We start from the raw sequence: 26,644 nt of genomic DNA, 5'->3' as shown, positions 1-26,644 counted from the left end.
GTATACCAGCCCTTAAAGTTAAACATCACAGTATACCAGCCCTTAAAGTTAATCACAGTATACCAGCCCTTAAACATCACAGTATACCAGCCCTTAAACATCACAGTATACCAGCCCTTAAACATCACAGTATACCAGCCCTTAAAGTTAAACATCACAGTATACCAGCCCTTAAAGTTAAACATCACAGTATACCAGCCCTTAAACATCACAGTATACCAGCCCTTAAACATCACAGTATACCAGCCCTTAAACATCACAGTATACCAGCCCTTAAACATCACAGTATACCAGCCCTTAAAGTTAAACATCACAGTATACCAGCCCTTAAAGTTAAACATCACAGTATACCAGCCCTTAAACATCACAGTATACCAGCCCTTAAACATCACAGTATACCAGCCCTTAAACATCACAGTATACCAGCCCTTAAAGTTAAACATCACAGTATACCAGCCCTTAAAGTTAAACATCACAGTATACCAGCCCTTAAACATCACAGTATACCAGCCCTTAAACATCACAGTATACCAGCCCTTAAACATCACAGTATACCAGCCCTTAAACATCACAGTATACCAGCCCTTAAACATCACAGTATACCAGCCCTTAAACATCACAGTATACCAGCCCTTAAACATCACAGTATACCAGCCCTTAAACATCACAGTATACCAGCCCTTAAACATCACAGTATACCAGCCCTTAAAGTTAAACATCACAGTGTACCAGCCCTTAAAGTTAAACATCACAGTGTACCAGCCCTTAAAGTTAAACATCACAGTATACCAGCCCTTAAAGTTAAACATCACAGTATACCAGCCCTTAAAGTTAAACATCACAGTGTACCAGCCCTTAAAGTTAAACATCACAGTGTACCAGCCCTTAAAGTTAAACATCACAGTGTACCAGCCCTTAAAGTTAAACATCACAGTGTACCAGCCCTTAAAGTTAAACATCACAGTGTACCAGCCCTTACCAAACATCACAGTGTACCAGCCTTAAAGTTAAACATCACAGTGTACCAGCCCTTAAAGTTAAACATCACAGTGTACCAGCCCTTAAAGTTAAACATCACAGTGTACCAGCCCTTAAAGTTAAACATCACAGTATACCAGCCCTTAAACATCACAGTATACCAGCCCTTAAACATCACAGTATACCAGCCCTTAAACATCACAGTATACCAGCCCTTAAACATCACAGTATACCAGCCCTTAAACATCACAGTATACCAGCCCTTAAACATCACAGTATACCAGCCCTTAAACATCACAGTATACCAGCCCTTAAACATCACAGTATACCAGCCCTTAAACATCACAGTATACCAGCCCTTAAACATCACAGTATACCAGCCCTTAAACATCACAGTATACCAGCCCTTAAACATCACAGTATACCAGCCCTTAAACATCACAGTATACCAGCCCTTAAACATCACAGTATACCAGCCCTTAAACATCACAGTATACCAGCCCTTAAACATCACAGTATACCAGCCCTTAAAGTTAAACATCACAGTATACCAGCCCTTAAAGTTAAACATCACAGTATACCAGCCCTTAAACATCACAGTATACCAGCCCTTAAAGTTAAACATCACAGTATACCAGCCCTTAAAGTTAAACATCACAGTATACCAGCCCTTAAACATCACAGTATACCAGCCCTTAAAGTTAAACATCACAGTATACCAGCCCTTAAAGTTAAACATCACAGTATACCAGCCCTTAAACATCACAGTATACCAGCCCTTAAAGTTAAACATCACAGTATACCAGCCCTTAAAGTTAAACATCACAGTATACCAGCCCTTAAAGTTAAACATCACAGTATACCAGCCCTTAAAGTTAAACATCACAGTATACCAGCCCTTAAAGTTAAACATCACAGTATACCAGCCCTTAAAGTTAAACATCACAGTATACCAGCCCTTAAAGTTAAACATCACAGTATACCAGCCCTTAAAGTTAAACATCACAGTATACCAGCCCTTAAAGTTAAACATCACAGTGTACCAGCCCTTAAAGTTAAACATCACAGTATACCAGCCCTTAAACATCACAGTATACCAGCCCTTAAACATCACAGTATACCAGCCCTTAAACATCACAGTATACCAGCCCTTAAACATCACAGTATACCAGCCAGCCCTTAAAGTTAAACATCACAGTATACCAGCCCTTAAAGTTAAACATCACAGTATACCAGCCCTTAAACATCACAGTATACCAGCCCTTAAACATCACAGTATACCAGCCCTTAAACATCACAGTATACCAGCCCTTAAACATCACAGTATACCAGCCCTTAAACATCACAGTATACCAGCCCTTAAAGTTAAACATCACAGTATACCAGCCCTTAAAGTTAAACATCACAGTATACCAGCCCTTAAAGTTAAACATCACAGTATACCAGCCCTTAAAGTTAAACATCACAGTATACCAGCCCTTAAAGTTAAACATCACAGTATACCAGCCCTTAAAGTTAATCATCACAGTATACCAGCCCTTAAAGTTAAACATCACAGTATACCAGCCCTTAAAGTTAAACATCACAGTATACCAGCCCTTAAAGTTAAACATCACAGTATACCAGCCCTTAAAGTTAAACATCACAGTATACCAGCCCTTAAAGTTAAACATCACAGTATACCAGCCCTTAAAGTTAAACATCACAGTATACCAGCCCTTAAAGTTAAACATCACAGTATACCAGCCCTTAAAGTTAAACATCACAGTATACCAGCCCTTAAAGTTAAACATCACAGTATACCAGCCCTTAAAGTTAAACATCACAGTGTACCAGCCCTTAAAGTTAAACATCACAGTATACCAGCCCTTAAACATCACAGTATACCAGCCCTTAAACATCACAGTATACCAGCCCTTAAACATCACAGTATACCAGCCCTTAAACATCACAGTATACCAGCCCTTAAAGTTAAACATCACAGTATACCAGCCCTTAAACATCACAGTATACCAGCCCTTAAACATCACAGTATACCAGCCCTTAAACATCACAGTATACCAGCCCTTAAACATCACAGTATACCAGCCCTTAAAGTTAAACATCACAGTATACCAGCCCTTAAACATCACAGTATACCAGCCCTTAAAGTTAAACATCACAGTATACCAGCCCTTAAAGTTAAACATCACAGTGGTGGTGTATTATTGTCAGTTAGACTTTACAGTCAAAGGCCTAGTTCTAGATCTTACTGCTATACACCAAACAAACAGATGCTCCACAAAGGCACACATTGGTCAATAGTGACACATAAGTAGGTAGACACCTGGTTAAAACTATCAGGACATACACAATACAGAGTGGGTTTATGGTCAGACACTGATGTTTGGGGGGGGGGGGGGGGGGGGGGGGTATGATGACAACGTGTTGAATGACACACGGAATGGACAAAGGCAGCGTTTGGTTGGTTGACGAGGACAAATTGAAACAGGAAGTGGAGGACGGTGAGGTCATTTCCTGGTTTGCAAACCTGAGCTGGCCGAGCCTTTGGTGCCGGGAGCGCTCCGGCCGTACTCACTCTCTGTCTCGTTTCGCCTGATCATGCCTGGACACTCGGCCAAGATGGTCTCCTTGAAGGACGTCACCAGGGCGTTCACGCAACACTCCATCAGCTGAGGGGGAATAGAAAAGCCATGGGTCGCTCATCTCTTCATCACATATTTCTAAATCTAATTGATGAGGCCTTTTTTTATGTTTAATATCAGCAGTTGTCAAAGTGGTTTTACAGTAACCCGGCCTAGAACCCAAAGAGCAAGCAGAAGGAGAATGTCAAGAAAAACCTAGAGAAGAAACCTAGAGAGGAACCAGGCTCAATCATATCAATAGCAGGGAGGTAATGTTTTCTCACAGAACGGAAACGGAACACAAACTCAGTGTTCTCCATTTCGCTCTACGACCGCCACAAGTGTCACGGGGCTCGTCTGATGGTAACCCAGTACCGGGCCGAAAAATACATTTCCACATCAAAGATATACTGGTGATTCCCCCTGAGCTCTCTCTCAGATATAGAAGACACTTCAAAACATGCTTCCTTTAAATTCAATGTGTTTCTACAGGCTAATAGCAGTAAGGCCAAATTCAATGTTTAATCAAATATTTTTTTAAATTTTATATACACTATCATTCAAAAGTTTGGGGTCACTTAGCAATGTCCTTGTTTTGAAAGAAAGGCACATTTCTGGTCCATTACAATATAAAATTGATCAGAAATACAGTGTAGACCTTGTTAATGTTGTATTGTAGCTGGAAACTGCAGATTTTATTGAATATCTACATAGGCGTACGGGGGCCCATTATCAGCAACCATCACTCCTGTGTCCCAACGGAACGTTGTGTTAACTAATCCAAGTTTATCATTTAAAAAAAGCTAATTGATCATTAGAAAACGCTTTTGCAATTATGTTAGCACAGCTTAAAACTGTTGTTCTGATTAAAGAAGCAATAGAACTGGCTTTCTTTAGACTAGTTGAGTATCTGGAGCATCAGCATTTGTGGGTTCGATTACAGGCTCAAAATGACAGAAACAGGACGTTCTTCTAACACTCATCAGTCTATTCTTGTTCTGAGAAATGAAGGCTATAGCATTCAAGAAATTGCCAAGACACTGAAGATCTCATACAACGCTGTGTACTACCTTCACAGAACCGAGCAAACTGGCTCTAACCAGAAAATAAAGAGTGGGAGGCCCCGGTGCACAACTGAGAAAGAGGACAAGTACATTAGAGTGTCTACTTTGAGAAACAGATGCATCACAAGTCCTCAACTGGCAGCTTCATTAAATAATACCCGCAATACACCCGTCTCAAATTAAAGTGAAGAGGCGACTCCGAGATGCTGGCCTTCTAGGCAGAGTTGAAGAAAAAGCCATTTCTCAGACTGGCCAATAAAAAGAAAAGATTAAGATGGGCAAAAGAACACAGACACTGGACAGAGGAACTCTGCCTAGAAGGCCAGCATCCCGGAGTCACCTCTTCACTGTTGACGTTGAGACTGGTGTTTTACGGGTACCACTTAATGAAGCTGCCAGTTAAGGACTTGTGAGGCATCGGTTTCTCAAACTAGACACTAATGTACTTGTCCTTTTGCCCTTGTCCTCCCACTCTTTCTATTCTGGTTAGAGCCAGTTTGCACGGTTCTGAAGTGAGTCTTCACTGACATTTACAACCTCTCCCTGACCGAGTCTGTAATAACTACATGTTTCAAAAAAGACCACCATAGTCCCTGTGCCCAAGAACACTAAGTAAACCTGCCTAAATGATTCCGCTCCGTAGCACTCACGTTAGTAGCCATGAAGTGGTTTGAAAGGCTGGTTACGACTCACAACACCATCATCCCGGAAACCCTACACCAACTCCAATTCGCCCCAACAGATGATTCAGTCGCACTCCACACTGTCCTTTCCAACCTGGACAAAATAAACACGTATGTCAGAATGCTGTTCACTGACTACAACACAATAATGCCCACAAAGCTCATCACTAAGGGAATAAACCCTTCCCTCCACAACTGGTCCTGGACATCCTGATGGGCCGCCCCCAGGTGGAAAGGGTAGGCAACAGCACATCTGCCACGCTGACCTTCAACACTGGGGCCCCTCAGGGGTGCGTGATTAGTCCCCTCAAGCACACCCTGTTAACCCACGACTCCGTAGCCAAACACGACTCCAACACCATCATTAAGTTTGCTGACGACACAGTGGTAGGCCTGATCAGTGAGAACGATGAGACAGCCTATAGGGAGGTCAGAAACCTACCAGTGTGGTGCCAGCACAATAACCTCTACCTCAATGTGAGCAAGACAAAAGGGGCTGATCATGGACTAGAGGAAAAGGCGGGTCGAACAGGCCCCCATTAACATCGATGGAGCGGGTCGAGAGCTTCAAGTCCCTTGGTGTCCACATAACCAACGAGCTGATGGTCTGAACACACCAACACATTTCCCCCTCAGGAGACTGAAAAGATTTGGCATGGGTCCCCAGATTCCCAAAAAGTTCTACAGCTGCACCATCGAGCATCCTGACCAGTTGCATCACCGCATGGTATGGCAACTCCTCGGCATCTGACTGTTAGGCACTACAGAGGGTAGTGTGTACGGCCCAGTACGTTGCTGGGGTAAAGCTTCCTACAACCCAGGACCTAAACTCAGCAAAAACGTCCTCGAACTGTCATCTGTTTCTTTTAAGCAAACTTAACGTAAATATTTGTATGAACGTAACAAGGTTCAACAACTGAGACAAACTGAACATGCTCCACAGACATGTGACTAACAGGAATGGAATAATGTTTCCCTGAACAAAGGGGGGGGGGGGTCAAAATCAACAGTAACAGTCAGTATCTGGTGTGGCCACCAGCTGCATTAAGTTCTGCAGTGAATCTCCTCCTCATGGACTGCACCAGATTTGCCAGTTCTTGCTGTGAGATGTTACCCCACTCTTCCACCAAGGCACCTGCAAGTTCCCAGACATTTCTGGGGGGGGGGGATGGCCCTAGCCCTCCAATCCAACAGGTCCCAGACGTGCTCAATGGGATTGAGATCCGGGCGCTGGCCATGGCAGAACACTGACATTCCTGCCTTGCAGGAAATCACACACAGAATGAGCAGTATGGCTGATGGCATTCTCATGCTGGAGGGTCATGTCAGGATGAGCCTGCAGGAAGGGTACCACATGAGGGAGGAGGATGTCTTCCCTGTACCGCACAGCTTTGAGATTGCCTGCAATGACAACAAGCTCAGTCCGATGATATTGTGACACACAGCCCCAGATCAAGACGGACTCTCCGCCTCCAAATCAATCCCGCTCCAGAGTACAGGTCTCGGTGCCATTCCTTCGACGATTAACGTGAATCCGACCATCACCCCTGGTGAGATAAAAATCAAGACTCGTCAGTGAAGAGCACTTTTTGCCAGCCCTGTCTGGTCCAGCGACGGTGGGTTTGTGCCCATAGGCGACGCTAACGGTGATGTCTGGTGAGGACCTGCCTTACAACAGGCCTACAAGCCCTCAGTCCAGCCTCTCTCAGCCAATTTTGGACAGTCTGAGCACTGATGGAGGGATTGTGCATTCCTGGTGTAACTCGGGCAATTGTTGTTGCCATCCTGTACCTGTCCCGCAGGTGTGATGTACTGATCCTGTGCAGGTGTTGTTACACGTGGTCTGCCACTGCGAGGACGATCAGCTGTCCATCCTGTAGCACTGTCTTAGGCATCTCACAGTACGGATATCTCACTTTATTGCCCTGGCCACATCTGGCTCTTTGCAGCATGCCGAAGGCACATTCACACAGATGAGCAGGGACCCTGGGCATCTTTCTTTTGGTGTTTTTCAGTCAGTAGAAAGGCCTCTTTAGTGTCATAACTGTGACCTTAATTGCCTACCGTCTGTAAGCTGTAAGTGTCTTAACGACAGTTTTACAGGTGCGTGTTAATTAATTGTTTATGGTTCATTGAACAAGCATGGGAAACAGTATTTACACCCTTTACAATGAAGATTTGTGAAGTTATCTGGATTTTTAGAGTTTAGTTTACTCACTGCTTGTACAGAGTTACATTCACGTCTCGTCTCCAAATAGCGCAACGCCCGTTTCTCCTCCTCTCTCAACTTGGCGTCTGCCTGTTAGAACACACAGAGATACACATGTTGGTTCCCCCTCAGATGGATAGCCTAGATTACAGACAGTTGCTGAGAAATAGAGTTGCAAAATTCCAATCACTTTCTCCAAATTCTCAGCTCTTCAAGAAATCAGTTGGAAGATTACTGAATTTCCTGTTTATTCCCTCCTGATGCCAAATATTATTTTGTAACCCTACTGAGAAACCACAAGGGAACTGCAGAAACAGTACTTGTCTCATACCGATTGTTTTCGACCTCTGACCTCTGCAATCCAAAACAAACCCTAGCCACTCACGTAGGCCTGAAAGGATCGGATGTTAAAGCAGTGTGGTCATTGCTTCACCATCTGATAGGCAGCATGAGACCTATGCAAATGTTTAAAATATACATGAGCTTCTGAGGGTTTTGGACTTGGCATGTCTTATAACTTGACGTGTGGTGTATGATCAAGGGGCCTTTTTAGGGTGGCAAAATTAGAGTAAATTTACAATAATTCCCAGGTTTTCCAGAAATCCCAGTTGGAAAATTCCTGGAAAAGGGAGAGAATAAGCAGGAAGTCTAGGAGTGCTTTAACTATAGAGTTTCCAGAAAACCATCTGGGAATTTTTGAAAAGTTAAAGGATCCTAGTACTACTCACATATTTCATGTAGTTCTGTACTCCGTTCTGCTGCAGGTAGGAGGGAGCCTGTGTTCTGTAGAATCTCTCAGTGGAGTCCATGTAAGCCTTCTCAAAGTTATCCCTGTAGATCTGCAACTTATTGTCTGGGTTTGAGCACAGGTTCACTGCAGAGGAAAAACAGGGAAGGAGGTGCCCAGGGGCCAAGTTCATTAGCATGCAACGTTTTAGAAATGAGCATTTCTTAAAGGATGAGGCCAATCAGTCCCTTCTGGTTTCAGTAGGTTCTCTTCCGTTTGGTGAGTTATGAACACAACCCAGCAGAATTACAGGCATGTGGGGTTAAGAGTACATCTTTGTCATTCACACTACATAGCTATATTCTAAAACGTTAGTACCTCACATTTTCATGTACAGCCTGCATTTGTCATTGGGGGTTTCACACCAAAATTCACATTGAAGGTGAATCCAATTTGGCACAGGGATTTGGTGAATCAATCCATTGGTATGGTTTACATACACCAAAGATTCATTACTTCTCTCACAGCTAAAGACGACAGTGATGTTTTGCTCACCGTAGGACTCCCTGACGCCGATGACCAGCTGAGAGTCGAAGGCCTCCCCCAGGCGCTCGGCGTGCACCAGCTTCATGGCGCTGTCCTGCAGCCTGTTCTTGATGTTGGAGAAGATGGACTCATTCCACGTGTCCAGCATGAGCTGAAGTTTAGAAGAACATTACTTTGTCCATATATCTCAAAAAAATGTCCATTTGTCTTTTTGCTTAATCTAGTGCCTTGCTCAAGGGTACAACTGCAGGCGATGGCATGATCTGACAACAGCATCCCTCCTGTTACGACATTCTGTCCCTGTCAATCTCGGGATTTGAACAGACAATCCTCCGGATGTTACCAAATCTCACTACATTCTACTCCCCTTGCCACCCCAAAGCTACAAGGTAATAGAAGATACAGTACATTACACATGAGCAGGGAAAGAGGGAATCTATAGGAGGCAACATTTCCTCATGCCAACTGGAAATTCTCTAATATCATTACAAATACTGCTGCTGCCCTGTTTGCAATGTAATCTTTTTCCCTCAACTTCTTGTTGCTACCCAGTTAGCACGTGATCATCTCTCGCATTCCCATCCCATTTCCTCACCTTCCGTACGATGCTGTCCTCTACGTTAGACTTCTTGTTGCTACCCTGCTTGCCCATGAGCGTGATCTCCAGCTGGCAGAAGGGTTTGGGCAGGATGTCGCACTGTGTGAAAAACTTCCTCCACTCCACGATGTAGGCCTTCAGCAGTGCCGTGTCATCCTGGTGACTCAACACCCGCTGTGGGGGAGAGCGCAGGGCCCTGTTATGGACTTTATGGCGTTGAAAAACTGGGGGTAATAGACAGTCTGCTTGGTTACTCAACACGTGAGAGCAGTTGAGGGCATTGTTATGGATTATATAGCTTTGAAAATGTTGGTTATCAGGGGTAGGCTAGTAGACTGCATGGTTATTCGGTAGCCTACTGTCACAGCTAGCTTGATAGCATTAGCGGTACTCAGCAAGGGAATAAATACCACAGTCCATTCAATGGTAGCAAGACCAAGCAGGCCTACCTACCACTTGTGCTTGCTTGATAAAGTCTAAGATGTCTGCCTTCAGGGCCTGGTGGATCTTGGCCGGTCCCTTGTCATCCCATAGGCATACTGCATGGACGTCTCTATGGAAACCAAGAGATCGGATGAGGGAATTGGAGGAGAGGGACATGTAGTTCAAATCATCTGTCAGTCTAACAGTTGAGTCAGGCATTAACGGAAACGCCTGGAGTTAACAAAATGACAGCATTTTCTCTTGGGGTATAGTCTATTAAGTGATGCGAAACATTCCGAATGTTGAAGATCGAAAAATAACGGATAGAGCCGACACCACAATTCCTTAATATATCTGTCAGTAAGGCAATCTGTTCTACACCATACATGTGTATTTGAACGTTTTGCAACAGGCTCCTGGGTCATATTCACTAGGAACCAAACAGAAGCGAACTGCCTGGACTTGTCAAATAAGAAACACTTGTTTACAATAGCAGTTGCACAACTTGGTGTGCACTAATGAATACAACTTCTGTATGACAGAGCACATGAACATGGACTGCGTGGCCATACTCACGAGAAGAGGTCAAACCACTGCTGCTTGGTGACCGACTCCTGACGGAGCAGCTTCAGAACGATGGGATGCATCAAATCCCACTTGTCCTCGAACTGGAGGGAGCCTTTGTTCTGGGTGAGAAGGGTAGAAGTGTCACCTCTGGCTATAGGCTGCCGAGCAGTTATGACAACACCAGAGTGAACCGCAATTGTATTTACTTGATCCTCCTTCTCAAAACGGAATATCATATGTCAAGAACCTCAGATTTTCTGCTCCAATGTGCTTTGAGAAGCACATGAGAAGGGAGGATGTGAGAAATCAAGGACATATCATTGACATCCCAGTAGCTGCTTTCATGTTTAGGCACTAGGCAAGTTGGCCTACTTTAACATTAGAAACAACATGTGCCGTTAGACAAGCCATGCCATCACTTAACAACCCACTATCTGAAAGGTGCTTCAATCTTGATTTACTAGCATCTGTTTTTCCAGGATGTGTACCTGCATCCAGTAGGCTCTTATGTGAGGGAATGTATGTAGTAGTAGACATGACTAGTTATAGGTCCTCATGAAATAGGCCTACATTGTATCACACATCAGTAAACTAGCCCCACAAAAATATATGTAGAATCAATTTTGCGCCAGTGTGTCCTGATAAATAATGTTATCGTAGCTAGGTAGCTATCGGATGTTGCTGGCAAGTAGCTTTAGCCTACCTTTGGTGTCTCGAAAATCAAATCTAGGCAGTGATTCAGTGTTTTATCAGACATAACTACAGTACTGTAGCTCGACTGATACAGTAGAGTTAACGCTAGCGGGGGGGAAATGAGCAGACACTAAGTTAACGTAGCTAGTGACTGTGCCATAAGAGCCAGATGTCTAGCTAGCTGTCTAGCAGCAAACTAATGTGTTTTCGTGAAAAAAAAGACTATCATTTGTGAATACGTTAACTAATGAGTTCCTTAGTCAACGATAGTCATGTAAAGTTAAATGATAGTGTTAGCTAACTGTTACGAATCTAGCTATGTGTGGACTACTGGTACGTGTGGACTACTGGTGCAGCTAATTAGCACCAGGCTAACGAACGTCAATGAGAGGTGTACACAGCAGTCTTTCATTGCTGGCACGGCAAACAACTTCATATCACCTATATTGCAAGGCCATCTTTATGTATGTGCGCTTAGAAACGTAGAGTAAGATATCCACAACTATGCAACAGACAATGATTTATGTAACGTTAATCAAATGTATTGAATTGAGCAGCCTCCTACCTTTAACAAATTAGACGTCGCCATGTTCAGGACTACGAACATGAACTTATTCCCTCGAACAATCTCGCGATATTTACGGTGTTGTAGTTGCTAAAAGGATTTTAACAAAATCTGGAGAAAAAAAATGCATGTTTCCTGATTGAAGGTTTATCATCATATTCCGTTTTTTAGTTTTTTTTTTAGCTAGACTAAACTAAATCCATACGTGTAATTAAAATTAATGTTGAAATAGTCTAATAATATATACTTATCAAAAAATAATGTCACCCACTAAAAACACTGGAAAATAAGTAATAATATATTGTGTGCAGTGAAATGTGTCTAAACATTCATTAAAACATTTAATTTAAAATAGCTCGAAAAATCAAACAGGTGATCTCTCCCTGTGCGCTGCGACCGAGGAAATTAGATCACTTTGGAGTCCTTGTCTCGCTCGGCACTGACGCATTCGAAATAGCATACCAACTTTACTTTTGGACAAACAGAAAAAATACAAAAAGGTAAGGATCTTTACTATGCTATGCAAGAGTTACGGTATCATACCTAAAAGGGCATGAAGGTTTATAAATATTTGTTTTACATTTTACATTTTTACATATGCTCATTTCAAAAGTATGACAAAGTGTCTTAATTCTACAGGCCTATGCCAATAACTCATATATACACTTGCCATTTGGTTTCTTAATGTTATAGGCTAATGGAAAAGCAGTGATACAATTCATATATAGGTCTACACTACATTGCATGACAATTCAAATTCCATCAATCCTTAATGATCAAATATTAACTTTCTGGAGAATTCACTCATAAGGATGATAAACTATAGTCAAATGGTTATATTTATATATGTGTATATATATATATATATATATATATATATACAGTACCAGTCAAAAGTTTGGACACACCTACTTATTCCAGGGTTTTTCTTTATTTGTACTATTTTCTGCATTGTAGAATAGTAGTGAAGATATCAAAACTATGAAATAACACATATGGAATCATGTAGTAACCAAACAAAGTGTTAAACAAATATATTTTATATTTGAGATTTTTCAAAGTAGCCACCCTTTGCCTTGATGACAGCATTGCACACTCTTGTCATTCTCTCAACCAGCTTCATGAGGTAGTCACATGGAATGCATTTCAATTAACAGGTGTGCCTTGTTAAAAGTTAATTTGTGTAATTTCTTTCCTTCTTAATGAGTTTGAGTTGGTATACAGAAGATAGCTCTATTTGGTAAAATACCAAGTTCATATTATGGCAATAACAGCTCAAATAAGCAAAGAGAAACGACACTCCATCATTACTTTAAGACATGAAGTTAAGTCAATCTAGAAAATTTCAAGAACTTTGAAAGTTTCTTCAAGTGCAGTTGCAAAAACCATCAAACGCTATGATGGTACTGGCTCTCATGAGGACCGCCACAGGAAAGGAATACCCAGAGTTACCTTAGCTGCAGAAGATAAGTTAATTAGTTATCAGCCTCAGAAATTGTATCCCAAGTAAATGCTTCAGAGTTCAAGTAACAGACACATCTCAGCATCAACTGTTCAGAGGAGACTAGTAGTGGTTTCTTTGCAGCAATTTGACCATGAAGGCTGGATTCACGCAAAGGACACAAATAAGAAGACTTGCTTGGGCCAAGAAACACAGCCATTGGACATTAGACCGGTGGAAATATGTCCTTTGGTCTGATGAGTTCAAATTTGAGATTTTTGGTTCCAACCGATGTGTCTTTGTGAGATGCAGAGTATGTAAACGGATAATATCTGCATGTGTGGATCCCACTGTGAAGCATGGAGGAGGAGGTGTGATGTTGTGGGGGTGCTTTGCTGGTGACACTGTCTGTGATTTATTTAGAATTGAAGGCACACTTAACCAGCATGGCTACCACAGCATTCTGCAGCGATACGCCATCCCATCTGGTTTGCACGTAGTGGGACTATCATTTGAGCAAGAATGAGAGTGATGTAGTGCTGCCTCAGATGACCTGGCCTTCATAATCACCAGACCTCAACCCAATTGAGATGGTTTGGGATGAGTTGGACCACAGAGCGAAGGAAAAGCAGCCAACAAGTGCTCATTATATGTGGGAACTCCTTCAAGACTGTTGGAAAATGCCAGGCGAAGCTGGTTGAGAGAATGCCAAGAGTGTGCAAAGCTGTTAGCAAGGCAAATGGTGGTTACTTTTTTGGTTACTACATGATTCCATATGTGTTATTTCATAGTTTTTTTTTCTTCTACAATGTAGAAAATAGTACAAATTAAGAAAAACCCTTGAATGAGTAGGTGTTTCCAAAGTTTTCACTGGTACTGTATATATAATACAGTATAAGAGGAAATTCTCTTATTAAACCCAAGGTCTAGCCTACTGATCACATAGTGGGCTAACTGTCAACAGTGGGTTAAAAATGATGCAACAGGCGCACAGAACTGCAGGAGAGTGAAATCGACACAAGACAAAGTTTTGAATGCTTCAAGGACGGCAGATATCAGTTTCTACACAATAACATAGGCGTTCTTATCATTCCACCATGGGATATTATTTTGTATATATATATATCTATCTATCTCTCTCAGGCAAGGACAGGTCCGAACTCAGAACACCCCAGAGTCTGCTTAATGAGATCCCCCAAACTACTTTTTTTATTTGTTAACATTTTGTATTAGTTCTTATATCTCACGAAGTTGATGGATGTTGCAGTCTAGCTGTCATGGGTGTTGTCTAAACTCTAAATATTGCAACATTCTGGTCAAATCAAAATAAAATTGTATTTGTCACGTTAGCTGAATACAACAGGTACAACCTTACTGTGAAATGCATACTTACAAGCCCACAACCAACAATGCCGTTTAAAAAAAATACCTACAAAAATAAGAATATTATATAATCTGGTGGTGATGATGAGGAACTGAAGTGCCTTATCAAATATCAAAACTGTCTGCATCATTCCACTGTCGCCCGAAAGGAGTCCCTTCAGCACCACATCCTAGTTTGGTTGCAAGCTCATGGGTTTGAACAAGAGATTGACGTGACACAACAGCCTCTTGGCCAATCTCAGAAGAGGAGGCGGTCCTTTGGGCCTGTCGTAAAAAACAGTGTGTTAGATTTACCCATTGAGGTGCCTGCTGATGTATTTGGCCACGAGAGTTATGGTATGTCTTTTGAGCGCTCGATTTAATCGTAGCTTCAAATGAACGCCGAGGATACTTTAACCTATGCAGGTAGATGAACTACCATATTCTATTTACTGTCCAGATATTTAGTCTGTGGCGCGCGTGACGATGCCTCGCAAGATTTGCTCCCAAGTGTATGGTGTTATATGATTGTAATTTTGTATCATTGTAGTCACGTTACATTTGTAGTCTAAAATGTTGTAGTGGCCCGAAGCCTTAGTATTGTGTGTTCGGTACTTGTTACTTTATTTGGCCACGTGTTTTAATAGGAAGGTGTGGCCGTAACTAGGTTTCCATCCAATTTGCGAGACATTCTTTGGAATATTTTAAAGTCTGTATTAAAACAATATGCAAATTTTCCCACCAGATATGTTTCCATCAAACTGCCATTTGCGGATAAAAGGCTGCGCGCGATGCTGTAGTACACACATAAATATCTTTTGCAGGTCTGGGCACATGCGCTCTAACCAACAGCTCGCAGGTACATTGCGGGAAGTCTATTTACATTGAGATTTTTATGGATAAGGGCGATGTTATTTGTATTTGTCAAACGGCATCGATCATCATGTCAGCAGAATAAGACCCGCGAAATGTATTGCAAAGGGGTATGAAGCTCCATCACCTTGCACATTCATCACCCTGTGAAGTTAATCAATAATTTAATCTGTAGCCTAACAAACTGCAAGCTTTCCCGTTTCGTAGTGGGAGGACCACACAACATATCGCGTGACTCTAAATTTACTTCGATATGATGGCTATAATAACCCTTTCCGCTAAAATCTAAGTAGTAAGTCAACGTGCCTAAGGTGCTCTGTTCTTCTCTTGAAGTATTTACTCATAAAGGCGTGTCCACCGCCATTTCTAGATTATTACATTTTACAGACACAAACCGATCTCACCACGTCGAACGAACAAATTGTATGTTGGCAATTTATACAAAAAATTTAACCGTCATTTCATGTTTCCATCAGCCTGATCATTACTTTTTTTAATGTATCAGGTAAATCATTCGCATGAAATGGTTGGATGGAAACGTGGTCAACATTCCATTAATAAAAACATTCAAATCAGATTTAAATATCTGATTTGGGCTATTGAAAGAAGCGAGGCCCATTCACTTTATCACACCACCAGGGCTACTACATGAAATGTCTTCCTTGATTAAAAACCTTTTGTATTAAAGGGCTGGGAATAGTTGAGAGCTGTAGGCTATAAAAACGTAGGCCTAATCTCCTTTTCAAGAAGTATGAAAAAGATTGACACATAAAAACATAATTAGCAGTGTTCCCTTCCTTGGAGTGCCTAGTTGAGCACATTATAATGAGGCCTACATTCCAGGGGAGATTACTGCACACTGCTTGTCTGGGTCTTTGATGCAGACATTGTTAATAAAACTGTTCAGTTCCCTCTTGCTGTTTCACCTCTCTCTCTTTTTCCCTAATCTGTCCCCCCTTCTGTTTTGGTGGGATTCTCAGGGATACCTCAGAAGGAAATGGATGGTTCTGAGCCTGCAGAGAGCTCTGACTGTGGAAATGGAAAGAGCTGTTGGACAGCCTGTGCCAGGCTGCGCAGCAACAAGCTGAAGGGCATCTTCACATGGTGAGCACAACAAGACAAACAACGCACAGACGCAACAGGCCATGCACAGACGCAACAGGCCATGCACTGACGCAACAGGCCATGCACTGACGCAACAGGCCATGCACTGACGCAACAGGCCATGCACAGACGCAACAGGCCATGCACAGACGCAACAGGCCATGCACAGACGCAACAGGCCATGCACAGACGCAACAGGCCATGCACAGACGCAACAGGCCATGCACTGACGCAACAGGCCATGCACTGACGCAACAGGCCATGCACTGACGCAACAGGCCATGCACTGACGCAACAGGCCATGCACTGACGCAACAGGCCATGCACTGACGCAACAGGCCATGCACTGACGCAACAGGCCATGCACTGACGCAACAGGCCATGCACTGACGCAACAGGCCATGCACTGACGCAACAGGCCATGCACTGACGCAACAGGCCATGCACTGACGCAACAGGCCATGCACTGACGCAACAGGCCATGCACTGACGCAACAGGCCATGCACTGACGCAACAGGCCATGCACTGACGCAACAGGCCATGCACTGACGCAACAGGCCATGCACTGACGCAACAGGCCATGCACAGACGCAACAGGCCATGCACAGACGCAACAGGCCATGCACTGACACAAAATGGGCATATTATTCTACAATACATACATTACAGTGATTTATTGATTGATGTTATCATGCAGGCATCTGCTGAAGACTATCGGCATGGGCCAGGCCCTGTCCATGCTGATTTGCGGAACGGCGGTCAGCTGCCAGTACCTAGCGGACGCGGGTGTGGAGACGCCCATGCTCCAGAGCTTCCTCAACTACGTCCTGCTGCTGCTCACCTACACGGCCTCGCTCAGCCTCAGAAAAGGTCAGAAACCGCCGCCCTGAATTCTACACATGCTAATGCTAAACTGAGTACATTGACTTGCATTCGTTTTTGGTCCAAAAATGCTAATATTAGTGAGAATCATCACCTTTGTCATTATTTGCAGGGGCCAGTTAGAATATTTTAGAAATGCATCCTTCCTACAGTTTATTCCTTGAGGATATCATATTTTTATGCATACTTTGAAAAGTGAAGCAAGGTTACGCCACCTTATTTCTTTCACCAATTCAACCAATTAAGATTAATCATTACTCAAGGAAGAGAGGATGGAACGGAGGATGCAGGATGGAGGTATTCAAACAGGCCCTGGTCTTCCTGACCATACACTAGCAGTAGAGTTTGAAGCCACATAGTTCCGAATCAAATTGGTGATATTTGGGAATCCCACCTACTGGGATAAAAAAGTGATTATTATATGAGTTGTGTTTATTACGGCATGCAAGGGAAATGAAAATGGGTGTTTTTAAGTCCTTGTAGTCTTCATGTTTTAGACTGTTTTCATCCGTTTGGTGCCCAATGAACACAACCGTGGCCTACACGGAGAGACTAAAACAACAGTCCTGCTAACTCATAAAATATTACATTTTTTGTCTCACTCTGGATTCTCGCTTTGCTCTTTTAACAGGTGATGGGAATTTATTACAGATTTTAAAAACAAAATGGTGGCGGTATTTACTTATGGGACTGACGGACGTGGAGGCAAACTACACTGTGGTGAAGGCATACCAGTTTACAACGTTGACCAGCATACAGGTAAGAAATTACTAATACCATTGCTTACTGTGTTTTTTGGGTGAAGAATGACTCACTAATCAATGTATCTAGGACCTAGGTGATACATTGAGTCACCTGACTGGTTTTTCCAGGTGCGCCACAAATGAATATTTAAGTGCCTTTAGGGCTTGGAGGTATACCGTATTTTACAATGTACCAGAGTGGAGGCTGGTGGAGGGAGCTATAGGAGGACAGGCTCATTGTAATGGCTGGAATGGAAAAACTGGAATGGTATCAAACATATGGAAACCACACACTCTGTTCCATTAATTTCATTCCAGCCATTACAATAAGTCAGTCTTCCTATAGCTCCTCCCACCAGCCTCCACTGATGTACCGGTATTGATGCACAGACCAGTTTGGGTTTTTACTTTGCCTTCTATAACGGTATTTTAATGTTTTTGTTTTGTTAAATGTGACATGCCGTGTATAACCTCCATTGTTATAGTTTACACCCTACTTGACTCATTCCTCTCGCTCTCTATCTCCCTCTTCCCTCTCCCCTCCAGACCTAGCCCCGTCCCCTGTCATTTATGGAGTGCATATGTTGTTGCTTGACCACGAGACACTTACATTCAGTCAACGATATTGTTTCCACATAGCTTCTTAATATAAACCCTCAAGCGTTCTATAATTACTCTTAGTTTGTTTCTTACATCTGTAAACAGCTAGCTAGTTTGTATTTTCTTAGTAAGTTTTAGCTAAATTGTTTTAGCCACTAATGCTAATAGCTAGTTAGTACATTTATTAGCTAGCTAGACAACTGAGTCAGAGCAAACGTAGCTAGCTAATACAACCTGATACCACTGATGGTGTAAACCTAAATCAGCATATTTGTGTAACAGTAACTTCTAAATCAGTGGAATAGGCTTAGCGTGACTATATTGGCTACATGAAGAAACGTTTTAATGTAGCCAAAGATTGTAGGGTCCCCTAGGAAACACTGACCAATGCTTTGGTTTCAACCCTGTCACAATAACTCCTCCCTGGCATTTTCATTCGTTGACATGTCAAACAGCACTGTATTAAATGTGTTATTTATTCTAACTATAGAATTAGAACAAACATTCTGTTTCCAAGATTCCAACAGTGCACCCAATTGTTTTGATCTAAATCGCAAGTCAAATCACAAATGCAACATTTGGTTAAAAATAAGGGCAAGATTTTTTTGCCCATAATTTCCACACTAGGGCTGCACAATATCTAAAATGAGTGCAGGAAATTTGGAAATGTTATGAAAATGCAGGAAATTATTTTGGGTTGAATTGAACAGTATAAAACAATCAGAATGGAGAAAGACCCATAGAAATGACTTAGAATGTATGTGTTGCCACACTAGGGTCATGCATTACTCATAAAGCAAATGTAGGAGTTTTATTTTTCGAAATAATAAAATACGGTTAAAAATGTTTTTAAAGGTCTCCTGGGTGGCGCAGTGGTTAAGGGCTCTGTACTGCAGCGCCAGCTGTACCACCAGAGATTTTGGGTTCACGCCCAGGCTCTGTCGTAACCGGCCGCGACCGGGAGGTCCGTGGGGCAACGCACAATTGGCCTAGCGTCGTCCGGGTTAGGGAGGGTTTGGCCGGTAGGGATATCCTTGTCTCATCGCGCACCAGCGACTCCTGTGGCGTGCCTGGGCGCAGTGCGCACTAACCAGGTGCACAGTGTTTCCTCCGACACATTGGTGCGGCTGGCGTCCAGGTTGGATGCGCTCTGTGTTAAGAAGCAGTGTGGCTTGGTTGGGGTGTATCGGAGGACGCATGACTTTCAACCTTCGTCTCTCCTGAGCCGGTATGGGAGTTGTAGTGATGAGACAAGATAGTAGCTACTAAACAATTGGATACCACGAAATTGGGGAGAAAAGGGGGGTAAAATTCAACAAAAAAAGTTGTTAAAAATAGTGATATCATATTTTATCACCCAGCCCTAAGTGTCTTTTTTTACACCTGAAAAATACTATATGTGTTTCTGGTTGCAGCTGCTGGACTGCTTTGTGATCCCGGTGCTGATGGTGCTCTCCTGGTTCTTCCTGAAGACACGCTATCGCCTGGTGCACTTTGTGGCTGTGGCCGTTTGTCTGCTGGGGGTGGGTGCCATGGTTGGGGCCGACCTACTGGCTGGGAGAGACCAGGGATCCAGTAAGAACACTACTCATGATATTTAAGCAATAAGGCCTGAGGAGGTGTGCAATATGACCAATATACATGGACTACGGCTGAGGGCTGTTCTTAAACAACGCGGAGGTGCCTTATTGCTATTATGAACTGGTTACCAATATAATTAGAACAGTAAACACGCAATTTAGCTTCATTTAAAAAATATTTTTTTTTATGTATATACTTCTTTTGGTGTTGTAATTTTGCTTCATACCTGTGTTTTATATTTAAGCAATAAGGCCCGAGGGTGTGTGGTATATATCCAATATACCACGGCTAAGGGTTGTTCTTATGCGCAATGCCTTAGCCGTGGTATATTGGCCATATCACAACCTCCAGAGGTGCCTTATTGCTATTATAAACTGTTTACCAACGTAATTAGAGCAGTAAAAACAGGTGTTTTGTCATACCTGTGGTATACAGTCTGATATACCATGGCTGTCAGCCAATCAGCGCTCAGGGCTTGAACTGCCCAGTTTATAATGTCTGTTATACACTGGATGGTTCAAGCCCTGAATGCTAATTGGCTGACAGCCATGATATATCAGACGTATACCACGGGTATGAAAAAACACACATTTTTACTGCTCTAATTACATTGGTAAAAAGTGGTATATGGCCAATAAACCACGGCTAAGGGCTGTATCCAGGCACTCCGCGTTGTGTCGTGCAGAAGAACAGCCCTTAGCCGTGGTATATTGGCCACAACCCTCCCCTGGCTTTTATAGCTTCAATATTTCACAGCTTTCAGCCAATCATCTCCAGGACCCAAACTACCCGGTTTATAAGTGAGGGATAAACACTGACGTTCTGTACATTACCTTGGAACTAATGGACGATGCAGCGGGACGAGGCGAAGCCGAGATCATTTTAATGAACTGAGGCGTTTATCCCGCTTATACCACAATAAAACAATACGAAAGTACACATTTACTGGTAGAAATAACAAATACTCAACTTTTGGTTGCTAGAGACGCGACCCAGTCGTTTGTTTGATTAGTTCAGCCTCGTCATGCTGCCACCGTCCATTATTTCCAAGTTATGCCATTGTTGAATACTAGTTTCTGATTGGCTTGAAGGGCATCCTAGAGCATGTATATCAGCAAGGTAGAATTCAATGCCTATAATTAATTCTTACATGTTTGATCTGCTTTTGAAAGCAAAAGTCGAATTGAAAACATTGTCATTATTGAATTCGATTTTCATGCTAGGGCTGATGGTTTTGTTCGCTAGCTAGCAAGTCTTTGTTTGGTTACCAAGCCAATTACTGTAGCTGTCTAGTAAACTTGCTAGCTACTTCAAAGGCTGTTGAACACATTTCTACCTGCAAATGAACACATTTTTGGCATCAAATGTGTTTAATTATAGCCAAGGTATAAAAGGGATAATAAACTCTGGAAAATAATGCAACTCTGTGGAAGGTTAGTTCCACCAGTGTGTTGTGGAACACATAATACACGTCCGTTCAATATTTTCCATAGAACGCATAGACCCTCATTGATTATCCCTTACGTAATGTACAGAATGTTGGCGTTTATAGATCGTCACTAGTTACCACACCCACAAAGTCATAAACCCAGCCTGTTTCTACAATTTCTCTTCTTAAAATCTGATTTTAAACCTAACCTTAATCACACTGCTAACCTTATGCCTTGATGTAGAAGACATACCTTTTCATACTTAGTCAGGCATGGGGGAATAACAGCTTTAAATGTACCTCGGTGTCTTTTCTCGGGACATAACCAGTTCCACACATTTTGATCCGGAGAGGCCTTAGGGTTCACTGCACGGGAAAAGATAAACATTATTCAACTCTCATCACAAACCCTTAGACCTCATATTATTAGCGCTGCAAATTACCCTAACTAACATGCCAAAGACTGTTTGACTAAAATGACATTAGTCTTTTCTCTCGCACCTCATATTTTATCTCATACTCTCTCTCTCTCTCTCCTTCATCCCTCTCTCCATCTAGCCAGTGATGTGTTGCTGGGGGACGGTCTGGTGCTGGTGAGTGCTGCACTGTATGCAGTGTCGAATGTTTGTCAGGAGTACACGGTGAAGAACCTGAGCCGTGGGGAGTTCCTGGGTATGATGGGCCTGTTTGGCACCCTGATCAGCGGCGTACAGCTGTAAGACACTCCCCCTCCTCTCTTCAGGGTTGTCCCGGTTCAAAAACAGTCTTTCCCGCCTTCTCCCCCTCAGTATTAAAGGGATAGTTCACTTTTACAAATGTGAGCTTACTTAACTTTCCTTTTCAATCTGAACCCAGTTTGTTGGCAATGCAGCTTTTAAAGGCAATGTTACTGTGTTCACTGAGAATGCATTCACGGTAAATGCTGCAGATGTCGGCTCAATTGGAAATGACCTCTGCCTCATTGAATCCTGGCACTAGCTTATCTTCAAAAAGCAAACTATCTATTTAACTTTCTGTTTGGTGCACTACATCAGTCAGTCCATATTGTATTTATTATGGTACTTTCCCCCACATCATCAAGACATCACATTTTCATCACTTGACCAGTTATTTTAGGCAAAATCCTACCCATCAGAATGGTCTTGAAGGTGCTTTGTCTGTCGACCGACACAGTTCCTATTTGCAATCTTACCTTCTGTTGTTCTGTGTTGCAGAGCCATATTGGAAACCAGTGCAGTAGCAGCTATTAAATGGGACTGGAAAATTAGTAAGAATTAATTTTCTCCCCATATTTGATAACCCCCTAACTCAATTGTCAGAATCATATACAGTCAGGTCCATAATTATTGGCAACCCTGATAAAGATGAGCAAAAAAATACTATAAAATAAATAATAAGAATACTGATCTATATTGTATTATCCCAAAAATGTGTAAATTATATTTTATACTAATACAATTGATCAGAGGAATACATAATACAACAAAGTAATACAACAAATCTCAAGAAGATGGGGGTGAAAGTTATTGGCACCCCTGTTTTCAATACTCTACCACTCTCCCCTTGTAAAAAATAATGACAGAGGTTTTCTAAATGGTTTGAGATTAGAGAATACATTGGGAAGGATCTTAGACTATTCCTCCATACAGATTCTTTCCAGATCCTTAATATCATTCGCTTGTTCTTATAAACTGCCCTCTTCAATTCAAACCACAGGTTTTCAATGGGGTTCAATTCCGGAGACTGATGTGGCCATTGCAAAATGTTGATATTGTAACCATTCCTTTGTGGATTTTGATTCGTGTGTAGGGTTCTTGTGTTGCTGGAAGATTCACTTGCAGCCAAGTGTCAGCATCCTGGCAGGGATTTGAACCCCATTGAAAACCTTTTTTTTTAGCAATATAGCTCAGTATTTGCATTATTTATTTATTTATGCTCATCTTTATTGAGGGTGCAAATAAATTTGCACATGACGGTATGTCAATTATGCCCAAGTTTTTTTTTGTTTTTTTTTTTCATTTCATTTGGGTAATAATCTCATTTACTCTAGTTACAGGTAACTACTAAAATAATGGAAACCCTAGAATAGATTAGGGATACAAAGTACTGTATATGGAAAGCAGGTGCTTCCACACAGCTGTAGTTCATTAAGCATTAAGCATCTCATCATGCTTAGGGTCATGTGTACAAATTCTGGGCATGCAGTTATTTTGGTTACCTTGGCAATGCCCCCATCCACAGCGTACGAATGTTTTGATTAGCATGAAAACGATGTAAGCCATATGCCATGGCCGTCTCAGTCACCAGATCTCAACCCAAATGAACACTTATAGGAGATTCTGGAGCGGTGCCTGAGACAGCGTATTCCACCGCCATCAATAAAATAACAAATGATGGAAGAATGGTGTTGCATCCCTCCAATAGAGTTGCAGACACTTGTAGGATCTATGCCAAGGTGCATTGAAGCTGTTCTGGCGGCTCGTGGTGGACCAACGCCCTATTAAGACACTTTTGTGGATGTTTCCATTATTCTTGACAGTTACCTGTATATGCTCTGTTGTAAAGCTATTTTGCCCTGTGCAATAGTTTTACAGCTTTGTTTGTCCAGTAGAATTCCCTTCTGAGATTCTGGGCCTTGTTCAGTAGGGCACATATTGCAGAACATTTTGAAACGGAAAACAAATATTTGAATTTCTTATTGAGGAAGTCCAGGAAGTACAATCTCCATTTCAATCTGTTGCAAATGTTTTCTCCTCTTTGTTTCTTTACTGGACACAACCCTGGTGCATGTTCAGTAATACACAATGTTGCAAAATGCTTTGAAAAGGAAAACGCTAAATAAGCGTTTCATGATTGGACCAGACAAGTCCCTCCCCACTTCTTTGTTTCAGACCATTTTCTTCCATTTGGTGCCTAATGAACACGAACCCTGGTGTTTCCCTCCACAGTCGTACTGTTTGCGGCCTACGCCTTCTGCATGTATGCCCTGTACAGTTTCATGCCCCTGGTGGTCAAGATGACCAGTGCCACTGCAGTGAATCTCTCCCTGCTCACCGCTGACCTCTTCAGCCTCTTCTGTGGCATCTTCCTCTTCCACTTTGTTGTGAGTTAAATATACAATTTTTCTGTGGGTTTGCTCTTGAGCCAGAGGGGGTGCCCAAAATTGTTATCCAGAAATTAATTTATTGGACAGAAAGGGGCCCATGAGCAAAAGCATATATTGTAAGCCTAAGGTGGATTCTGTTGTTTAATGAGAAGGATTCTGTGGTTTGATTAGATAAAGAAATGTACATTGTCATGTGTATATGAAACATACAGCCAACTCAAGCCAATCTTTGAGTTATATACTGACTTCCATAATGTTTAACTAGCACCTTCTCACAACTGTGTTACTTGTTACAAATTAGTTATACAGAGCAACTATAGCTGCTGATCCAGGGTCTGTGAAATGGATCAATCAAAATGTCTACCTCTGCGCCACAGTTCTCAGGCCTGTACATTGTGTCGTTTGTGGTGATCACCGTGGGCTTCGTCATGTTCAACGCTGTGCCCACCTACACGCCCGTTCCCGAGTCGGACTCCGCCGGCGAGGAGGACGACGGAGTTTGACGACCCTGCTGCCTTTGTTGAGGGAGAAAAAGACCCCCAGAAAGGAGAGACCGCCACAGACCTGCTCCAAGCGGGAGCAGAGGGGAGGGGACGGAGACGAGCAACAGGCGTGCAGTGACATACGTAACAGAAGAACACAGCACGAAGATGTAGCCAACTAGATTATGGTTATTATTCTTTCAACAACTCCATAGATGGGGTTTTCTGTAGTTGTATAGAAGCCTAGGTGCTGCCAAGTACCCTGGTGCGACAGACTGCATGGTACAAAGCGAGCTACTCGCTACTATGTACCCAACACTATGGCTCATTAGTTTGCTTTATTAGACAAGCTACTATGCAACCTCACAATATTTTTCTGCTATTGGGTTGACAATCTATATATTTTAGATTATATTTTATCAAAGGCTTACATTGTGTTCTGCCTCCTTTTTAAACTAATCAGTGTATGGTGTGTTGATTACTATATTTCTTCCCCATGAGGACAATGTATTTGCAAAGCACATTCAAAAAGACAGTTCCTCCAAACAGTATTTATGTGTGATTACAGGTTGCTATAGTAGCCTACTAATACACAATTGTCAATGTATTTTTTTGTTTTTGTGCAGCAGGTGTTCTGAAAACTAATAGGTAAATGAAACATTTGCGGTGTTTGTCTGCCGAAATTATGCCTTTGCCAAAGTGTTTTTGTATATTGATGATAAAGTTTTATATTCTCTTGTTTCTGTTTACATCTGTCATGGCTCTTCTTTTCTATGTGGATGTTGTTATCATTATTGTGCTAGATCCCTCAGTGACTCTCTTGATTATTTTAAGTTTTTGTCAACCAAAAATACAATTATCCAGTTTATGGAGACAGCCTAGAGAACAAACCAGAATTAATACTAGGCTAAAATTGGAGAGAGCCTGCATCATAAACAAGTTACAAGGTCTCTTGAAACTACAGATCGATATCCTAGTTGTCCAATCAAGTCTACACGGTGCAGTAGATGTTGGATGTAAATGGAAATGGAAATAACAGATCTCGGTGCCTATACACCATATGACCAGATACTATTGATAGATAATTTAGATCCTTAAGGTGCGTGCTCAAGCACCCAAGAGGTAAATAGAGCCTTATGAATGGCCCCTATTATCTTATATTGCCACTTATGCCTCATTTATACATGGTGCTAACATGCATACCTTGTTTCTGATCCTATCCACATTATAGCCGTTGCATCTACACATGGTAAAATGTGTCTTATCCGTCCACATTGTGAACAGATTAGCTGGTGCTTCCCTGTATTCAAATTAATTTACAGATATCGTTGTAAAATATGGATTTATTGTAAAAAAAAAAAAA

The 26,644-nt window shown here is 42.2% G+C and overlaps 1 protein-coding gene and 1 pseudogene across 3 annotated transcripts; one reads left to right on the top strand and one right to left on the bottom strand.

Annotated features, from left to right (window-relative positions):
* The window catches only part of LOC135548890 (cullin-5-like), a 48,781-nt pseudogene extending 37,033 nt beyond the window's left edge, over window positions 1-11,748 (bottom strand).
* Window positions 11,749-11,829: 81 nt separating this feature from the next.
* LOC135548888 (solute carrier family 35 member F2-like) lies at window positions 11,830-26,030 on the top strand. 3 transcript variants are annotated; one of them, XM_064978958.1, is made up of 9 exons: window positions 11,830-12,177; window positions 16,334-16,457; window positions 17,156-17,328; window positions 17,972-18,099; window positions 20,099-20,258; window positions 22,252-22,408; window positions 22,908-22,960; window positions 24,642-24,796; window positions 25,177-26,030. In XM_064978958.1, the coding sequence occupies exons 2-9, from the start codon at window positions 16,351-16,353 to the stop codon at window positions 25,300-25,302; spliced, it is 1,059 nt and encodes a 352-aa protein (XP_064835030.1). In that variant the 5' UTR covers window positions 11,830-12,177; window positions 16,334-16,350; the 3' UTR covers window positions 25,303-26,030. The 3 variants fall into 3 exon arrangements, with proteins under 3 accessions (XP_064835030.1, XP_064835031.1, XP_064835029.1); XM_064978959.1 differs by lacking the exon at window positions 11,830-12,177 and adding an exon at window positions 14,777-14,837; XM_064978957.1 differs by lacking the exon at window positions 11,830-12,177 and adding an exon at window positions 14,791-14,906.
* Window positions 26,031-26,644: the final 614 nt, after the last annotated feature.

Source organism: Oncorhynchus masou, chromosome 11, assembly GCF_036934945.1.
Source record: "Oncorhynchus masou masou isolate Uvic2021 chromosome 11, UVic_Omas_1.1, whole genome shotgun sequence".
Classification (NCBI taxonomy): Eukaryota; Metazoa; Chordata; class Actinopteri; order Salmoniformes; family Salmonidae; genus Oncorhynchus; species Oncorhynchus masou.
This window is presented reverse-complemented; position numbering and strand designations above follow the sequence as displayed.